The sequence below is a fragment of the Chiloscyllium punctatum genome, chromosome 40 (genome assembly GCF_047496795.1).
Source record: "Chiloscyllium punctatum isolate Juve2018m chromosome 40, sChiPun1.3, whole genome shotgun sequence".
In the NCBI taxonomy this organism is placed as follows: Eukaryota; Metazoa; Chordata; class Chondrichthyes; order Orectolobiformes; family Hemiscylliidae; genus Chiloscyllium; species Chiloscyllium punctatum.
In genome coordinates, this window is record NC_092778.1 from 47286869 (window position 1) to 47304852 (window position 17984).

Sequence of the window (17984 nt, forward strand, 5' to 3'; positions counted from 1 at the left end):
ATGGGCCAGAGCTTTATTATGGAAGGCATTATATAAATTCAAGTATTTCATCCTTTTCTCCCTGTGCCAGACACATCAAAATACTTAAAAAGATCAACTCTGCAATATTGTTTTCCACTCCATGAATAAAAAGTTTTATTTGTTTGCATTTGGCACACCCATGTTTCTTGCTCTAAGAGGTCCCACATTTGGTTTCAGGAATATAGGAACAAGAGTAGGACATGCAGCCCATCAAGCCTGACCCAATCATGGCTTATCATACTAATTCCATTTTCTTTCATTATCTGCAAATCTCTTCCAATATTTCTAGAATGATTAAGGATAAACACCAATGCATCCGCTGTCCCTATTGTTACTTGCTTCAACACTCTGGGATGCAGGTAATTTATGAACCTTTAGTCCAGCGTTATGGACTAGGCCAGGTAAGCGTACAGTGAAAATTACCCAAAGATAGCTAAGTTAACTACTAGATTTTAAAACAGACAAAAAATTTATTCACAAAATTACACAATGAAACAAGAACAGAATAAAGAACCCCTACAGAACTCAACCTATCCAGCTAGGCTTAATTATGCTGTTCCGAACACACACGAACGCACACACGTTCCAATAAGCAAACTCCCTTTAAGACCCAGTATAAATGGAACATATGCTTACAGATTGAGTTGAAGTGCAGAAAGAAGAGAGTGTTTCCACACAGTCCCCTGTTGAACTTCCAGTTCAGGACTCAACTAAAAACTGCTCAGTCTAGCTAGCTAGAGAGCTAACCACCCCCCTCTCTTAATATAGGTCACTTCTAAAGCCTGACCACTTTGGGCTGAAGTCTCATCTTCTTACATATAAACAAAAGGCCTCAAAATCCTTTCCATTTCTGTACCAAACCAGACTGATCGGAGCCTGGTCCAGTTTATTGCCCCTCTGAAAAAAATCAAGGAGAGAGTTTCCTTGAGCCAAGGAGCAGCTCTTAGAAAAAAAGGGACTAGCTTTGAGACACTAGCTACTTTTTCGAAGTACCTCCTCTTTAGTATTGCTGAAAAAAATCACTTCTGTCAAAGGAGAGTCCTGCTTGCTTGAAGCTAAATATATTAATAAACAGGCCCTTGTCTTTGAAGATGGGGCAGTCATTTACATGATCAGCAGCTGTTTCAATTCAATAACATATGTGACAGTCAATTGCTAAGGGGCTATTGTGGCACAGTAGTGGTGTCCTGACCTCTAGACACAGAAACCTGGGTTCAAGTTCCAGCGACTCCAGAATTGTGTCATAACATTACTGAGGATGTTAGTGAGGAAAATATCAACAACCATTTCCTGGTTCATTTCAAAGGAGAATGCCTTGACAATCACAGCCAACCTGATTGGTTTAAAACTTAAACAAAGCTTGTTGGAACAGATTATATACCCTCTATGGTATTATCACTACCAATCAGAATCCAATTGCCAACAATCACCACAGTTTTCTTATACAGTAAAATGCATCCCCTACCCCACCTGAATTGGAAAAGAAGTGGTTTAAATATCAATCCCTTGAGTATCCCACTTCAGTCCATAAAAGCAATTGCTGGCCACTATTCTTTGTTTTCTGCCACTTAGCCAATTCTATATCCTTACTGTTAGTTCTACTGGCTTGAAATTGTAGGTTTGTTGCGCAGGCACTTTCTAAAATGCCTTTGAAATTCCATTTAAAACACATGTCCTAATCAACCCACTAAATGAAACATCAACGGTTAAATATGTTTTGTGGTTGAGGATATTAACACATCAAAGTGAAATTCCTAATGACAACATTTTGAGATTACAGCACTCTTTTCTAAAATTAAAATTTGTACAAAATGAGTCGCAAGTCGCATGTTGATGACGCAAAAAAGACCATCAAATTCGATGGTCTCAGCGCTGCTTCGCGGCGCGTTTGTTCCTCCACCGGAGGAAGTAGGTCCCATGTAATTTTGGAGCTAGCGACGGGTGAGGATACCAATTGGACTCAAGGAACAGCAGGAGGGAACGGTTAGGAAGCCAGACCCGGGGTCAAAGTCGCATTGTGGGGTTGAGGAGAAGCAGATGTTGCAGCGGCGGAGGGAGTGGGGTGAAGAGACGAGTGAAGCGGCTGGCGGGCAGTGCGTGCAGCGGCGCCGGGCTCGTGGCTCAGGTAACGGCTGGAGGAGTGAGAGAGGCAACTTCTACCGCACCCCCCCTTCAACCCCTCCCCCACCCCCATCCCCACCTCCCCCACCCCCCCCACCGCCACCTCCCCCACCCCCACCCCTCCCTCTCCCCCCCCAGCCCCCTCCATCTCCCCCCCCACGGCCCCCTCCCCTCTCCCCCCCCCAGCCCCCTCCCTCTCCCCCCCCCAGCCCCCTCCCTCTCCCCCCACCCCTCCCCCCACCCCTCACCTCCCCCCCCTCCCCCCACCCCCCACCTCCCCCCCACCCCCCTCCCTCTCCCCCCACCCCTCACCTCCCCACCCCTCCCCCCACCCCTCACCTCCCCCCCTCCCCCCACCCCCCTCCCTCTCCCCACCCCCTCCCTCTCCCCCCCACCACCCTCCCCCTCTCCCCCCACCCCTCCCCCCCCACCCCTCCCCCCACCCCACCCCCCACCCCACCGATACTCCCCCCCCCCCACTCCACCCTCTCCCCTCCCCCACTCCTCCCCCCACTCCTCCCCCCCCTCCCCCCCCACTTCCCCCCCCTCCCTCCCCACTTCCCCCCCCTCCCTCCCCACTTCCCCCCGTCCCTCCCCCCCACTCCCCCCTGCCCCCCCGTCTCCTGCCCCCCGTCCCCTGCCCCCCGTCCCCTTCCCCCTCCCCTTCCTCCTCCTGTCCCCTTCCCCCTCCATCCCCTGCCGCCCCCCCGTCTCCTGCTCCCCCCGTCCCCCCCCCCGCACCCCCCTCCTCCTCCCCCCCCCCGCACCCCCCTCCTCCTCCCCCCCCGCACCCCCCTCCTCCTCCCCCCCGCACCCCCCTCCTCCTCCCCCCCCGCACCCCCCTCCTCCTCCCCCCCCACCGCACCCCCCTCCTCCTCCCCCCCACCGCACCCCCCTCCTCCTCCCCCCCACCGCACCCCCTCCTCCTCCCCCCCCACCGCACCCCCCTCCTCCTCCCCCCCCCACCGCACCCCCCTCCTCCTCCTCCCCCACCGCACCCCCCTCCTCCTCCTCCCCCACCGCACCCCCCTCCTCCTCCTCCTCCCCCACCGCACCCCCCTCCTCCTCCTCCCCCACCGCACCCCCCTCCTCCTCCTCCCCCACCGCACCCCCCTCCTCCTCCTCCCCCACCGCACCCCCTCCTCCTCCTCCCCCACCGCACCCCCCTCCTCCTCCCCCCCGCACCCCCCTCCTCCTCCTCCCCCCCCGCACCCCCCTCCTCCTCCTCCCCCCCGCACCCCCCTCCTCCTCCTCCCCCCCGCACCCCCCTCCTCCTCCCCCCCCGCACCCCCCTCCTCCTCCCCCCCGCACCCCCCTCCTCCTCCCCCCCCGCACCCCCCTCCTCCTCCCCCCCCCGCACCCCCTCCTCCTCCCCCCCGCACCCCCCTCCTCCTCCCCCCCCGCACCCCCCTCCTCCTCCCCCCCCGCACCCCCCTCCTCCTCCCCCCCCGCACCCCCTCCTCCTCCCCCCCGCACCCCCCTCCTCCTCCCCCCCCGCACCCCCCTCCTCCTCCCCCCCGCACCCCCCTCTTCCTCCCCCCCGCACCCCCCTCTTCCTCCCCCCCGCACCCCCCTCTTCCTCCCCCCCGCACCCCCCTCTTCCTCCCCCCCGCACCCCCTTTCCCCACCCCTTCCCCTCCCCTCCTCCTCCCCCCCGCACCCCACTCCTCCTCCCCCCCGCACCCCACTCCCCCTCCCCCCCGCACCCCCTCCCCCTCCCCCCCGCACCCCTCCCCCCCCCCCCGCACCCCCTCCCCCCCGCACCCCCTCCCCTCCCCCCCGCACCCCCCTCGCTCCCCGCACCCTCCTCCCCCTCCCCCCCGCACCCCCTCCCCCTCCCCCCCTGCACCCCCCTCCCCCTCCCCCCCCGCACCCCCCTCCCCCCCCGCACCGCCCTCCCCCTCCGCACCGCCCTCCCCCTCCGCACCGCCCTCCCCCTCCACCCCCGCACCGCCCTCCCCCTCCCCTCCCCGCACCCCCCTCCCCCCCCGCACCGCCCTCCCCCTCCCCCCCCCCGCACCCCCCTCCCCCTCCCCCCCCCCTCCCCCCCCCGCACCCCCCTCCCCCCCCCGCACCCCCCTCCCCCTCCCGCACCCCCCTCCCCCTCCCGCACCCCCCTCCCCCTCCCGCATCCCCCACCCCCTCCCCCCCCGCACCCCCCACCCCCTCCCCCCCCGCACCCCCCACCCCCTCCCCCCCGCACCCCCCTCCCCCTCTCCCCCCGCACCCCCTCCCCCTCTCCCCCCGCACCCCCCTCCTCCCCACACCCCCCTTCCCCTCCCCCCCCGCACCCCCTTCCCCCTCCCCCCCCCCGCACCCCCCTCCCCCTCCCCCCCCCCCCGCACCCCCCTCCCCCTCCCCGCACCCCCCTCCCCCTCCATCCCCGCACCCCCCTCCCCATCCCCCCCCCCGCACCCCCTCCCCCTCTCCCCCCGCACCCCCCTCCTCCCCCACACCCCCCTTCCCCTCCCCCCCCGCCTCCCCCTCCCCCCCCCGCACCCCCCTCCCCCTCCCCCCCCCCCGCACCCCCCTCCCCCTCCCCCCCCCCGCACCCCCCTCCCCCTCCCCCCCCCGCACCCCCCTCCCCCTCCCCCCCCGCACCCCCTCCCCCTCCCCCCCCCCGCACCCCCCTCCCCCCCGCACCCCCCTCCCCCCCGCACCCCCCTCCCCCCCGCACCCCCCTCCCCCCCGCACCCCCCTCCCCCCCGCACCCCCCTCCCCCCCGCATCCCCCTCCCGCATCCCCCTCCCCCCCGCATCCCCCTCCCGCATCCCCCTCCCCCGCACCCCCCTCCCCCCCCCCCGCACCCCCCTCCCCCCCCCCGCACCCCCCTCCCCCCCCCCCCCCGCAACCCTCTCCCCCCGCACCCCCCTCCCCCCGCACCCCCCTCCCCCCGCACCCCCCTCCCCTCTCCCCCCGCACCCCCTTCCCCCCCACACCCCCCTTCCCCTCACCCCCCCCCCGCACCCCCCTCCCCCTCCCCCCCCACACCCCCCCTCCCCCCCGCACCCCCCTCCCCCCGCATCCCCTCCCGCATCCCCCTCCCCCTCCCACCCCGCATCCCCCTCCCCCCCCGCACCCCCCTCCCCCCCCGCACCCCCCTCCCCCTCCCCCTCCCCCCCGCACCCCCCTCCCCCTCCCCCCCCCGCACCCCCCTCCCCTCCCCCCCGCACCCCCCTCCCCCTCCCCCCCGCACCCCCCTCCCCCTCCTCCCCGCACCCTCCCTCCCCCTGCACCCCCCCTCCCCCTGCACCCCCCCTCCCCCTCCCCCCGCACCCCCCCCCCGCACCCCCCCCCCCCCCCCCCCCCCCCCCCCCCCCCCCCCCCCCCCCCCCCCCTCCCCCCCCCCCCCCCCCCCCCCCCCCCCCCCCCCCCCCCCCCCCCCCCCCCCCCCCCCCCCCCCCCCCCCCCCCCCCCCCCCCCCCCCCCCCCCCCCCCCCCCCCCCCCCCCCCCCCCCCCCCCCCCCCCCCCCCCCCCCCCCCCCCCCCCCCCCCCCCCCCCCCCCCCCCCCCCCCCCCCCCCCCCCCCCCCCCCCCCCCCCCCCCCCCCCCCCCCCCCCCCCCCCCCCCCCCCCCCCCCCCCCCCCCCCCCCCCCCCCCCCCCCCCCCCCCCCCCCTCCCCCCCCCCCCCCCCCCCCCCCCCCCCCCCCCCCCCCCCCCCCCCCCCCCCCCCCCCCCCCCCCCCCCCCCCCCCCCCCCCCCCCCCCCCCCCGCACCCCCCCTCCCCCACTCCTTCCTCCCCCACCTCCTCCCTCTCCTCCGCTCCTCCCTCTCCTCCGCCCCCCCCCTCCTGTGCCCCCCCTTCCTCTCCTCCGCCCCCCTTCCTCTCCTCCGCCCCCCTCCCTCTCCTCTGCCCCCCCTCCCTCTCCTCCGCCCCCCCCATCCTCCCCACCCCCCATCCCCCCCGCACCCCTCCTCCTCCTCCTCCTCCTTCTCCCCCCCGCGCCCCTCCTTCTCCCCCCCGCACCCCTCCCTCTCCTCCCCCCCTCCACCCCGCACGTCCTCCCCCCCCCTCCACCCCGCACGTCCTCCCCCCCCCTCCACCCCGCACGTCCTCCCCCCCCCTCCACCCCGCACGTCCTCCCCCCCCCCTCCACCCCGCACGTCCTCCCCCTCTCCGCCCCCACGTCCTCCCCCCCCCCTCCGCCCCCCACGTCCTCTCCCCCCCCCCCCTCCGCCCCCCACGTCCTCCCCCCCCCCCTCCGCCCCCACGTCCTCTCCCCCCCCCTCCGCCCCCCACGTCCTCCCCCCCCTCCGCCCCCCACGTCCTCCCCCCCCCTCCGCCCCCCACGTCCTCCCCCCCCCTCCGCCCCCCACGTCCTCTCCTCCCCCCCCCGCCACGTCCTCCTCCCCCCCCCCCGCCACGTCCTCCTCCTCCCCCCCCCCCCGCCACGTCCTCCTCCCCCCCCCCCCGCCACGTCCTCCCCACCCCCCGCCACGTCCTCTCCCCCCCACCGCCACGTCCTCTCCCCCCCTCCCCCCCACCGCCACGTCCTCTCCCCCCCACCGCCACGTCCTCTCCCCCCCCTCCCCCCCCACCGCCACGTCCTCTCCCCCCCTTCCACCCACCGCCACGTCCTATCCCCCCCTCCACCCACCGCCACGTCCTCTCCCCCCCTTCCACCCACCGCCACGTCCTCTTCCCCCCCTCCCCCCCACCGCCACGTCCTCTCCCCCCCTCCCCCCCACCGCCACGTCCTCTCCCCCCCACCGCCACGTCCTCTCCCCCCCTCCCCCCCACCGCCACGTCCTCTCCCCCCCTCCCCCCCCCACCGCCACGTCCTCTCCCCCCCTCCCCCCCACCGCCACGTCCTCTCCCCCCCCTCCCCCCCACCGCCACGTCCTCTCCCCCCCCTCCCCCCCACCGCCACGTCCTCTCCCCCCCTCCCCCCCACCGCCACGTCCTCTCCCCCCCTCCCCCCCACCGCCACGTCCTCTCCCCCCCTCCCCCCCACCGCCACGTCCTCTCCCCCCCTCCCCCCCACCGCCACGTCCTCTCCCCCCCTCCCCCCCACCGCCACGTCCTCTCCCCCCCTCCCCCCCACCGCCACGTCCTCTCCCCCCCTCCCCCCCACCGCCACGTCCTCTCCCCCCCTCCCCCCCACCGCCACGTCCTCTCCCCCCCTCCCCCCCACCGCCACGTCCTCTCCCCCCCTCCCCCCCACCGCCACGTCCTCTCCCCCCCTCCCCCCCACCGCCACGTCCTCTCCCCCCCTCCCCCCCACCGCCACGTCCTCTCCCCCCCTCCCCCCCACCGCCACGTCCTCTCCCCCCCTCCCCCCCACCGCCACGTCCTCTCCCCCCCTCCCCCCCACCGCCACGTCCTCTCCCCCCCTCCCCCCCACCGCCACGTCCTCTCCCCCCCCACCGCCACGTCCTCTCCCCCCCTCCCCCCCACCGCCACGTCCTCTCCCCCCCTCCCCCCCACCGCCACGTCCTCTCCCCCCCTCCCCCCCACCGCCACGTCCTCTCCCCCCCTCCCCCCCCACCGCCACGTCCTCTCCCCCCCCTCCCCCCCACCGCCACGTCCTCTCCCCCCCTCCCCCCCACCGCCACGTCCTCTCCCCCCCTCCCCCCCACCGCCACGTCCTCTCCCCCCCTCCCCCCCACCGCCACGTCCTCTCCCCCCCTCCCCCCCACCGCCACGTCCTCTCCCCCCCTCCCCCCCACCGCCACGTCCTCTCCCCCCCTCCCCCCCACCGCCACGTCCTCTCCCCCCCTCCCCCCCACCGCCACGTCCTCTCCCCCCCTCCCCCCCACCGCCACGTCCTCTCCCCCCCTCCCCCCCACCGCCACGTCCTCTCCCCCCCTCCCCCCCACCGCCACGTCCTCTCCCCCCCCACCGCCACGTCCTCTCCCCCCCTCCCCCCCACCGCCACGTCCTCTCCCCCCCTCCCCCCCACCGCCACGTCCTCTCCCCCCCTCCCCCCCACCGCCACGTCCTCTCCCCCCCTCCCCCCCACCGCCACGTCCTCTCCCCCCCTCCCCCCCACCGCCACGTCCTCTCCCCCCCTCCCCCCCACCGCCACGTCCTCTCCCCCCCTCCCCCCCCACCGCCACGTCCTCTCCCCCCCTCCCCCCCACCGCCACGTCCTCTCCCCCCCTCCCCCCCACCGCCACGTCCTCTCCCCCCCTCCCCCCCACCGCCACGTCCTCTCCCCCCCTCCCCCCCACCGCCACGTCCTCTCCCCCCCTCCCCCCCACCGCCACGTCCTCTCCCCCCCCTCCCCCCCACCGCCACGTCCTCTCCCCCCCACCGCCACGTCCTCTCCCCCCCTCCCCCCCACCGCCACGTCCTCTCCCCCCCTCCCCCCCACCGCCACGTCCTCTCCCCCCTCCCCCCACCGCCACGTCCTCTCCCCCCCTCCCCCCCACCGCCACGTCCTCTCCCCCCCTCCCCCCCACCGCCACGTCCTCTCCCCCCCTCCCCCCCACCGCCACGTCCTCTCCCCCCCTCCCCCCCACCGCCACGTCCTCTCCCCCCCCCTCCCCCCCCACCGCCACGTCCTCTCCCCCCCTCCCCCCACCGCCACGTCCTCTCCCCCCCTCCCCCCACCGCCACGTCCCCTCCCCCCACCGCCACGTCCCCTCCCCCCACCGCCACGTCCTCTCCCCCCCACCGCCACGTCCTCTCCCCCCCACCGCCACGTCCTCTCCCCCCCACCGCCACGTCCTCTCCCCCCCACCGCCACGTCCTCTCCCCCCCCACCGCCACGTCCTCTCCCCCCCACCGCCACGTCCTCTCCCCCCACCGCCACGTCCTCTCCCCCCCACCGCCACGTCCTCTCCCCCCCACCGCCACGTCCTCTCCCCCCCACCGCCACGTCCTCTCCCCCCCACCGCCACGTCCTCTCCCCCCCACCGCCACGTCCTCTCCCCCCCACCGCCACGTCCTCTCCCCCCCACCGCCACGTCCTCTCCCCCCCACCGCCACGTCCTCTCCCCCCCACCGCCACGTCCTCTCCCCCCCCACCGCCACGCCCTCTCCCCCCCCACCGCCACGTCCTCTCCCCCCCCTCCCCCCCACCGCCACGTCCTCTCCCCCCCTCCCCCCCACCGCCACGTCCTCTCCCCCCCTCCCCCCCACCGCCACGTCCTCTCCCCCCCTCCCCCCAACCGCCACGTCCTCTCCCCCCCCTCCCCCCCACCGCCACGTCCTCTCCCCCCCCTCCCCCCCACCGCCACGTCCTCTCCCCCCACCGCCACGTCCTCTCCCCCCCCCCCCACCGCCACGTCCTCTCCCCCCCCCCCCACCGCCACGTCCTCTCCCCCCCTCCCCCCCCACCGCCACGTCCTCTCCCCACCTCCCCCCACCGCCACGTCCTCTCCCCCCCCCTCCCCCCCCTCCCCCCCCTCCCCCCCCTCCCCCCCACCGCCACGTCCTCTCCCCCCCCTCCCCCCCACCGCCACGTCCTCTTCCCCCCCCTCCCCCCCACCGCCACGTCCTCTTCCCCCCCCTCCCCCCACCGCCACGTCCTCTTCCCCCCTCCCCCCCACCGCCACGTCCTCTTCCCCCCCCTCCCCCCCCACCGCCACGTCCTCTTCCCCCCCCTCCCCCCCCACCGCCACGTCCTCTCCCCCCCCCTCCCCCCCCCACCGCCACGTCCTCTCCCCCCCCCTCCCCCCCCACCGCCACGTCCTCTCCCCCCCCCTCCCCCCCACCGCCACGTCCTCTCCCCCCCACCGCCACGTCCTCTCCCCCCCTCCCCCCACCGCCACGTCCTCTCCCCCCCTCCCCCCCACCGCCACGTCCTCTCCCCCCCACACTCCTCCCCCCCACACTCCCCCCCCCCCCCCCACTCCCCCCCCCCCCCACAATCCCCCCCCCCCACAATCCCCCCCCCCCACAATCCCCCCCCTCTCTTCTCCCCCCCCCCTCTCTTCTCCCCCCCCCTCTCTTCTCCCCCCCCCTCTCTTCTCCCCCCCCACCCCTCTTCTCCCCCCCCCACCCCTCTCTTCTCCCCCCCCCCCACCGCACCCCTCTCTTCTCCCCCCCACCGCACCCCTCTCTTCTCCCCCCCCACCGCACCCCTCTCTTCTCCCCCCCCACCGCACCCCTCTCTTCTCCCCCCCCACCGCACCCCTCTCTTCTCCCCCCCACCGCACCCCTCTCTTCTCCCCCCCCCCACCCCTCTCTTCTCCCCCTCCCACCCCTCTCTTCTCCCCCTCCCACCCCTCTCTTCTCCCCCTCCCACCCCTCTCTTCTCCCCCTCCCACCCCTCTCTTCTCCCCCTCCCACCCCTCTCTTCTCCCCCTCCCACCCCTCTCTTCTCCCCTCCCACCCCTCTCTTCTCCCCCTCCCACCCCTCTCTTCTCCCCTCCCACCCCTCTCTTCTCCCCCTCCCACCCCTCTCTTCTCCCCCTCCCACCCCTCTCTTCTCCCCCTCCCACCCCTCTCTTCTCCCCCTCCCACCCCTCTCTTCTCCCCCTCCCACCCCTCTCTTCTCCCCCTCCCACCCCTCTCTTCTCCCCCTCCCACCCCTCTCTTCTCCCCCTCCCACCCCTCTCTTCTCCCCCTCCCACCCCTCTCTTCTCCCCCTCCCACCCCTCTCTTCTCCCCCTCCCACCCCTCTCTTCTCCCCCTCCCACCCCTCTCTTCTCCCCCTCCCACCCCTCTCTTCTTCTCCTCCCCCACCCCCCCACCCCCACCCCCACCCCCCCCCCCCCCCCCCACCCCCCCCCCCCACCCCCACCCCCCCCCCCACCCACCCACCCCTCTCTTCTGCTCCCCCCCCACCCACCCACCCCTCTCTTCTGCTCCCCCCCCACCCACCCACCCCTCTCTTCTGCTCCCCCCCCACCCACCCACCCACCCCTCTCTTCTCTCCCCACCCACCCACCCACCCCTCTCTTCTGCTCCCCCCCCACCCCCCACCCCTCTCTTCTGCTCCCCCCCCACCCCCTCTTCTCCTCCCCCCCACCCCCTCTTCTCCTCTTCTCCCCCCCCCCACCCCTCTCTTCTCCCCCCCCCCCCACCCCTCTCTTCTTCCCCCCCCCCACCCCTCTCTTCTTCCCCCCCCCCACCCCTCTCTTCTTCCCCCCCCCCCCACCCCTCTCTTCTTCCCCCCCCCCACCCCTCTCTTCTTCCCCCCCCCCACCCCTCTCTTCTTCCCCCCCCCCACCCCTCTCTTCTTCCCCCCCCCCACCCCTCTCTTCTTCCCCCCCCACCCCTCTCTTCTTCCCCCCCCCCCACCCCTCTCTTCTTCCCCCCCCCCACCCCTCTCTTCTTCCCCCCCCACCCCTCTCTTCTTCCCCCCCCCCACCCCTCTCTTCTTCCCCCCCCCCACCCCTCTCTTCTTCCCCCCCCCCACCCCTCTCTTCTTCCCCCCCCCCACCCCTCTCTTCTTCCCCCCCCCACCCCTCTCTTCTTCCCCCCCCCCCCACCCCTCTCTTCTTCCCCCCCCCCACCCCTCTCTTCTTCCCCCCCCCACCCCTCTCTTCTTCCCCCCCCCCACCCCTCTCTTCTCCCCCCCCCCCCACCCCACTCTTCTTCTCCCCCCCCCCACCCCTCTCTTCTTCCCCCCCCCACCCCTCTCTTCTTCCCCCCCCCACCCCTCTCTTCTCCCCCCCCCACCCCTCTCTTCCCCCCCGCCCCACCCCACCCCTCTCTTCTCCCCCCCCCCCACCCCACCCCTCTCTTCTCCCCCCCCCACCCCTCCCCACCCCACCCCTCTCTTCTCCCCCCCCCACCCCACCCCTCTCTTCTCCCCCCCCACCCCACCCCTCTCTTCTCCCCCCCCACCCCACCCCTCTCTTCTCCCCCCCCACCCCACCCCTCTCTCTCCCCCCCCCACCCCTCTCTTCTCCCCCCCCACCCCACCCCTCTCTTCTCCCCCCCCACCCCACCCCACCCCTCTCTTCTCCCCCCCCCTCACCCCACCCCTCTTCTCCCCCCCCACCCCTCTTCTCCCCCCCCACCCCTCTCTTCTCCCCCCCCCACCCCTCTCTTCTCCCCCCCCCACCCCTCTCTTCTCCCCCCCCCACCCCTCTCTTCTCCCCCCCCACCCCCCTCTTCTCCCCCCCCCCACCCCCCTCTTCTCCCCCCCCCACCCCCCTCTTCTCCCCCCCCCCTCTCTCCCCCCCCCCCCCTTCTCCCCCCCCACCCCTCTCTTCTCCCCCCCCCCCCACCCCTCTCTTCTCCCCCCCCCCCACCCCTCTCTTCTCCCCCCCCCCCCACCCCTCTCTTCTCCCCCCCCCCACCCCTCTCTTCTCCCCCCCCCACCCCTCTCTTCTCCCCCCCCCCCCCACCCCTCTCTTCTCCCCCCCCCCCCACCCCTCTCTTCTCCCCCCCCCACCCCACCCCTCTCTTCTCCCCCCCCCACCCCACCCCTCTCTTCTCCCCCCCCACCCCACCCCTCTCTTCTCCCCCCCCACCCCACCCCTCTCTTCTCCCCCCCCACCCCACCCCTCTCTTCTCCCCCCCCACCCCACCCCTCTCTTCTCCCCCCCCACCCCACCCCACCCCACCCCTCTCTTCTCCCCCCCCCCACCCCACCCCTCTCTTCTCTCTTCTCCCCCCCCCCACCCCACCCCTCTCTTCTCCCCCCCCCCACCCCACCCCTCTCTTCTCCCCCCCCCCACCCCACCCCTCTCTTCTCCCCCCCCCACCCCACCCCTCTCTTCTCCCCCCCCCCACCCCACCCCTCTCTTCTCCCCCCCCCCACCCCACCCCTCTCTTCTCCCCCCCCCCACCCCACCCCTCTCTTCTCCCCCCCCCCACCCCACCCCTCTCTTCTCCCCCCCCCACCCCACCCCTCTCTTCTCCCCCCCCCCACCCCACCCCTCTCTTCTCCCCCACCCCACCCCACCCCTCTCTTCTCCCCCCCCACCCCACCCCACCCCACCCCACCCCACCCCTCTCTTCTCCCCCCCCCACCCCACCCCACCCCACCCCTCTCTTCTCCCCCCCCACCCCACCCCACCCCTCCCCTCTCTTCTCCCCCCCCACCCCACCCCTCCCCTCTCTTCTCCCCCCCAACCCCACCCCTCCCCTCTCTTCTCCCCCCCAACCCCACCCCTCCCCTCTCTTCTCCCCCCCAACCCCACCCCTCCCCTCTCTTCTCCCCCCACCCCACCCCTCCCCTCTCTTCTTCCCCCCCCACCCCACCCCTCCCCTCTCCCCCCCCACCCCACCCCTCTCTTCTCCCCCCCCACCCCACCCCACCCCTCTCTTCTCCCCCCCCACCCCACCCCTCTCTTCTCCCCCCCCCACCCCACCCCTCTCTTCTCCCCCCCCACCCCACCCCTCTCTTCTCCCCCCCCACCCCACCCCTCTCTTCTCCCCCCCCACCCCACCCCTCTCTTCTCCCCCCCCACCCCACCCCTCTCTTCTCCCCCCCCACCCCACCCCTCTCTTCTCCCCCCCCACCCCACCCCTCTCTTCTCCCCCCCCACCCCACCCCTCTCTTCTCCCCCCCCACCCCACCCCTCTCTTCTCCCCCCCCACCCCACCCCTCTCTTCTCCCTCCCCCCCCACCCCACCCCTCTCTTCTCCCCCCCCCCCACCCCACCCCTCTCTTCTCCCCCCCCCACCCCACCCCTCTCTTCTCCCCCCCCCACCCCACCCCTCTCTTCTCCCCCCCCACCCCACCCCTCTCTTCTCCCCCCCCCACCCCACCCCTCTCTTCTCCCCCCCCCACCCCACCCCTCTCTTCTCCCCCCCCCACCCCACCCCTCTCTTCTCCCCCCCCCACCCCACCCCTCTCTTCTCCCCCCCCCCCACCCCACCCCTCTCTTCTCCCCCCCCACCCCACCCCTCTCTTCTCCCCCCCCCACCCCACCCCTCTCTTCTCCCCCCCCCACCCCACCCCTCTCTTCTCCCCCCCCCACCCCACCCCTCTCTTCTCCCCCCCCACCCCTCTCTTCTCCCCCCCACCCCCACCCCCACCCCTCTCTTCTCCCCCCCACCCCCACCCCCACCCCCACCCCCACCCCCACCCCTCTCTTCTCCCCCCCACCCCCACCCCTCTCTTCTCCCTCCCCCCCCCAACCCCTCTCTTCTTCTCCTCCTCCCCCCCACACCCCTCTCTTCTTCTCCTCCTCTCCCCACCCCCCACCCCTCTCTTCTTCTTCTCCCCCCCCACCCCCCTCTTCTCCTCTTCCCCTTCTCCCCCCCACCCCCTCTTCTCTTCCCCCCCGCCCCCCCCACAACCCCCCATCCCCGCCTTGGTGGAAATCTTTATTGAAACACCTTTTTATTTTCAGATCTCCCGTGACTGCTTTAAATAATGCTGGCATAAGTAATCTCTTCCACATCTGCCTGCAATACATCCTTCACCAAAATGGCATTTGTGGCAACACCAGGGGCTGTGGTGGACCAGACTACTTTAATGAAGAAGTACCTTCAGTTTGTGGCTGCTCTGACAGACAGCAACACACGTGAGTTATTCAACTTACCTATAGGCCCTGGTTAATGTGTGTACAGGATAGTAAAGGAATAAAGAAAAATCTTGGAATAGGAATTGGAGGCTCGGGTTCATTTAGCCTTATTCACTTCGATCGTGGCTGGTTTGTCATAACAATCCCTGCCTTGATTTGACAACTGTCAATTTCAGTTTTTAAATTTTCAGTTGATACCCCCAATTTCACCAGCTTTTTCATTACCTTGGGACAATCTGAAGTGTTTTACAGCAATGTAAACACTTCTGTGTTGTAAGGTAGGAAATACAGCACCCAACTTGTACATAGCACTCAGGTCGAAGTTTATATGTTAGTCATAATAAGTAAAGATTCCATAGTCACAAAAGATCACAGGGGTCATCAGAGAGAGAGACGACTGATGATGGTTTAGTCTGAGGGTCATCACCGCTCAGGTGAGGTTGACAAGGAGAGTCATATGGCAACTTCAGCCAGTGTTGAAATTTAATCTTGCACTTTTGGAATCACTGTGAGCACCAGCTGTACAGGATAGTGACAAATCACTGTAGGATAATGTACACATAATGAAATGAGTGAAGAATTTAAAAAAAAAACAGGATCAGTTTGCATTCTTAAAACAGATGCTGTAGAACAGAGCAATCTCTTAATTGAAGTGAGTGGATAGCAGCAGTCACCAGTCTGATTACTTCTTTCTTTGTAAAACAGTCTATAAGAAACTGTTATACTGGAAAAAGTAGACTTGAACTTTAATGTGTAAGGAAAAATATATACTGTTATTTTATATATTTTAAAAATTATAGATTGGAAATCATTGCCTGAAAGTGTGCTAGAGGTGGGGTCTCTCACCAAAGCTGCTCTCCCACTCTGGATTTACCTTGCCTCATGGCTGAATCTGTTACGGACTTAGTGGTAGAGATTCATTACTCTGACTAATCAATAACTTGTTATTGGATAATATGTTTACTAGGAGGAGAAGCAAGATGAATAGTGATCTTAGTCTCTTATTTATTGTACCCCAATGTAGTTGATTGTTAACTGTTTTCTGAAATGGCCAAGCAGACCACCTTATTGTATTAAATCGTTCTGTTGTGGTGGTTTAACATAACTTCCTGGTGGTGGTTGCCATCACTCTCATTTACTTCCCATTTCCCATCTCCATCTCATGGTAGTGAAAAATAAATGAGAGTAATGGCTACCACCACCAGGAATAATAGGTTACAAAACCCAAAAGAACTGTGGAAGTTGGAAATCAAACAAAAACAGGAATTGCTGGAAGAGCTTAGAGGTCTGGCAGCATCTGCGGAGAGAAATCAGAGTTAATGTTTCGGCTCCAGTGACCGACCTTCAGAACAGATGGTGACTAGGAAAATGTTTTTTATGCAGAGGGTGTAAGGAGTAAACTGAAGAGGTAGGGTTAGTGCCCAAAGAGAGTTTATTTTCAGAAACTTCACTTTCTCTTTACTCTGCCTTTGGGCTCTACTTCCATGAATCATTTACTCCTCTCCCCTCAACCTCTCTTCTGCATTATAAAAACAACTTTTTCTGAGCTACCATCAACTCTGAAGAAGGCTCACCAGACCCGAAATGTTAACTTGGATTCTCTTCACATGAATTATAGTTAGCTTGTTATTTAGAATGTTTTGTGTGGGGGAGCAAAAAATGTTTTTGTCTTTTTGACTTTAGTTTGAGTTTTGCGGAGTGGTCTGTTATATCTTAGATAGAAATCATTGCTGGCGCCAATGATGAACAGAGGAGTGCTGTTGCATTGTACTGTATACTGGAGTGTAGACAGTTGTCATCTTCTCAGTTTGGAGTGGGGTTCAAACCCATTTTGTCCAGATGATGCCACAACTTGCTACCTGTGCTTCAGTAAGCTCTGCTTCATCCCCTTCCCCCCTTTTTGTTAACATTGCACATTAATGAAATTGAGAGGATGATAAAATATTGGCTGTGGCCTGTTGCAGTTATAATATGTTAATAACTTGAGGCTTTGTGTTTATAGTGTACTCCTGGGTCATACCACACTCCAGTACAGCTAGATTTTCCATGCATCCATTTCTGTTGTTCTACTGTTTCCATTTACACTTCCTTCATGTGTTTGATACATATTTGAGATTATTTAATTATCTCCTGTTCTTCATCTAAACTCTATCAGTTTTATCAAACATTATTTTCTCTCCATAAATCCAGTTTGACTGCATAACCTGACGATTAATTTCTAAATATCCAGCTATCATATCCTTTTATAATAGGATCTTGTTTTACCCTATTACTGACGTCAGATTAACGTATGTGTAGTTTCCGGTTTTCTCTTGTTGCTTTTATCAATAGTGGAGATACTTTTTATCAGCTTCTAATGTACAGGATTAGTAAAATCTTGAATAATACCAAAGCATTTGCTATCCCTCTACCCATCTGATTTGGAAATGTAGGATGAAGGTCATTGGGTTCACAGACTCACAGAGATGTACAGCACGGAAACAGACCATTCGGTCCAACTCGTCCATGCCGACCAGATATCCCACCCCAATCTAGTCCCACCTTGGTTCTGGGGTTTTCTTAACTCTCCTTTACATTAATTTCTCCAACACCACATGTTACAGCTTTTCTTTTACCAATACTAATTTATTTTAGTTCTGCACTCTTTCTTGACCCTTGGTCTTGATTTTAAGAAGATTACTTGTTTTCTTCTGTGAAGATAGAGTCAGCATTCATTTAGCCTCTCTGGCCCTTCTCTGTTTCTTATTAACTATGTCTGGAATAGACTCACATTTCCTTTCTAATCTTTGCGTTTTACACGCCTATAGAATTTTTTTGCAGTGTGTATTTATGTTCCTTGCTATTTTACATTAATATTTATTCTCCAGTACAGAAGCCTGAACACTTACACCAGCTGGTTTTGTAACATTTTTTACTCTACTGTTGTTAGAATACTGAATGGACTCTCAAACTCTTAACATTCGCCTGTACCTGCGTTTTTGTTTTTGCCACTGTCTACCTATTATTTATTTAGCTATGCTACTTAACTATGTGATCTGCATGTATTGCTGGCAAGACAAAGCTTTTCACTGTACCTCCGTACACGTGACAATAAATTCACTTCAGTTCAATTCACTTCTCTCTCTTTGTCAGTCTGTTTGTCCTCCTTTGAATTCTCCCACTCTGGCTTACAGTCTTTTTTTGGCATCTTTAAAATTCACTCCTTTGGTCTAATACTATCTTTGATTTCCCTTGTTAACCATGGTGTACACTTTTTCCCAGTTGGTATTTTGCCTTTCAGGAAGGTAGGTTTTCAAACAAAAAGCAAAGCATTCATTCTTTGAATACTAGGGATTAACTATTTGCCAGCAAGCTTTTTATTGTATTTTTGCAATTCACCACAGGTAGCCTCAGACCTTTATAATTGCCCTTTTTTTAAGATTTAGGGCACTGGTTTCAGATTGAACTGCATCTTTTTCAAATGT

At 65.8% G+C, this 17984-nt stretch overlaps 1 protein-coding gene across 2 annotated transcripts in view; it reads left to right on the forward strand.

Annotated features, from left to right (window-relative positions):
- Positions 1-2091: 2091 nt before the first annotated feature.
- Positions 2092-17984, forward strand: part of trrap (transformation/transcription domain-associated protein) — a 223741-nt gene continuing 207848 nt past the window's right edge. For both annotated transcript variants that reach the window (XM_072559829.1, XM_072559830.1), the window contains exons 1-2: positions 2092-2146; positions 14347-14520. In XM_072559829.1, coding sequence (XP_072415930.1) covers positions 14424-14520 — 97 coding nt within the window. In that variant the 5' untranslated portion in view covers positions 2092-2146; positions 14347-14423. The remainder of the gene's footprint in view (positions 2147-14346; positions 14521-17984) is intronic.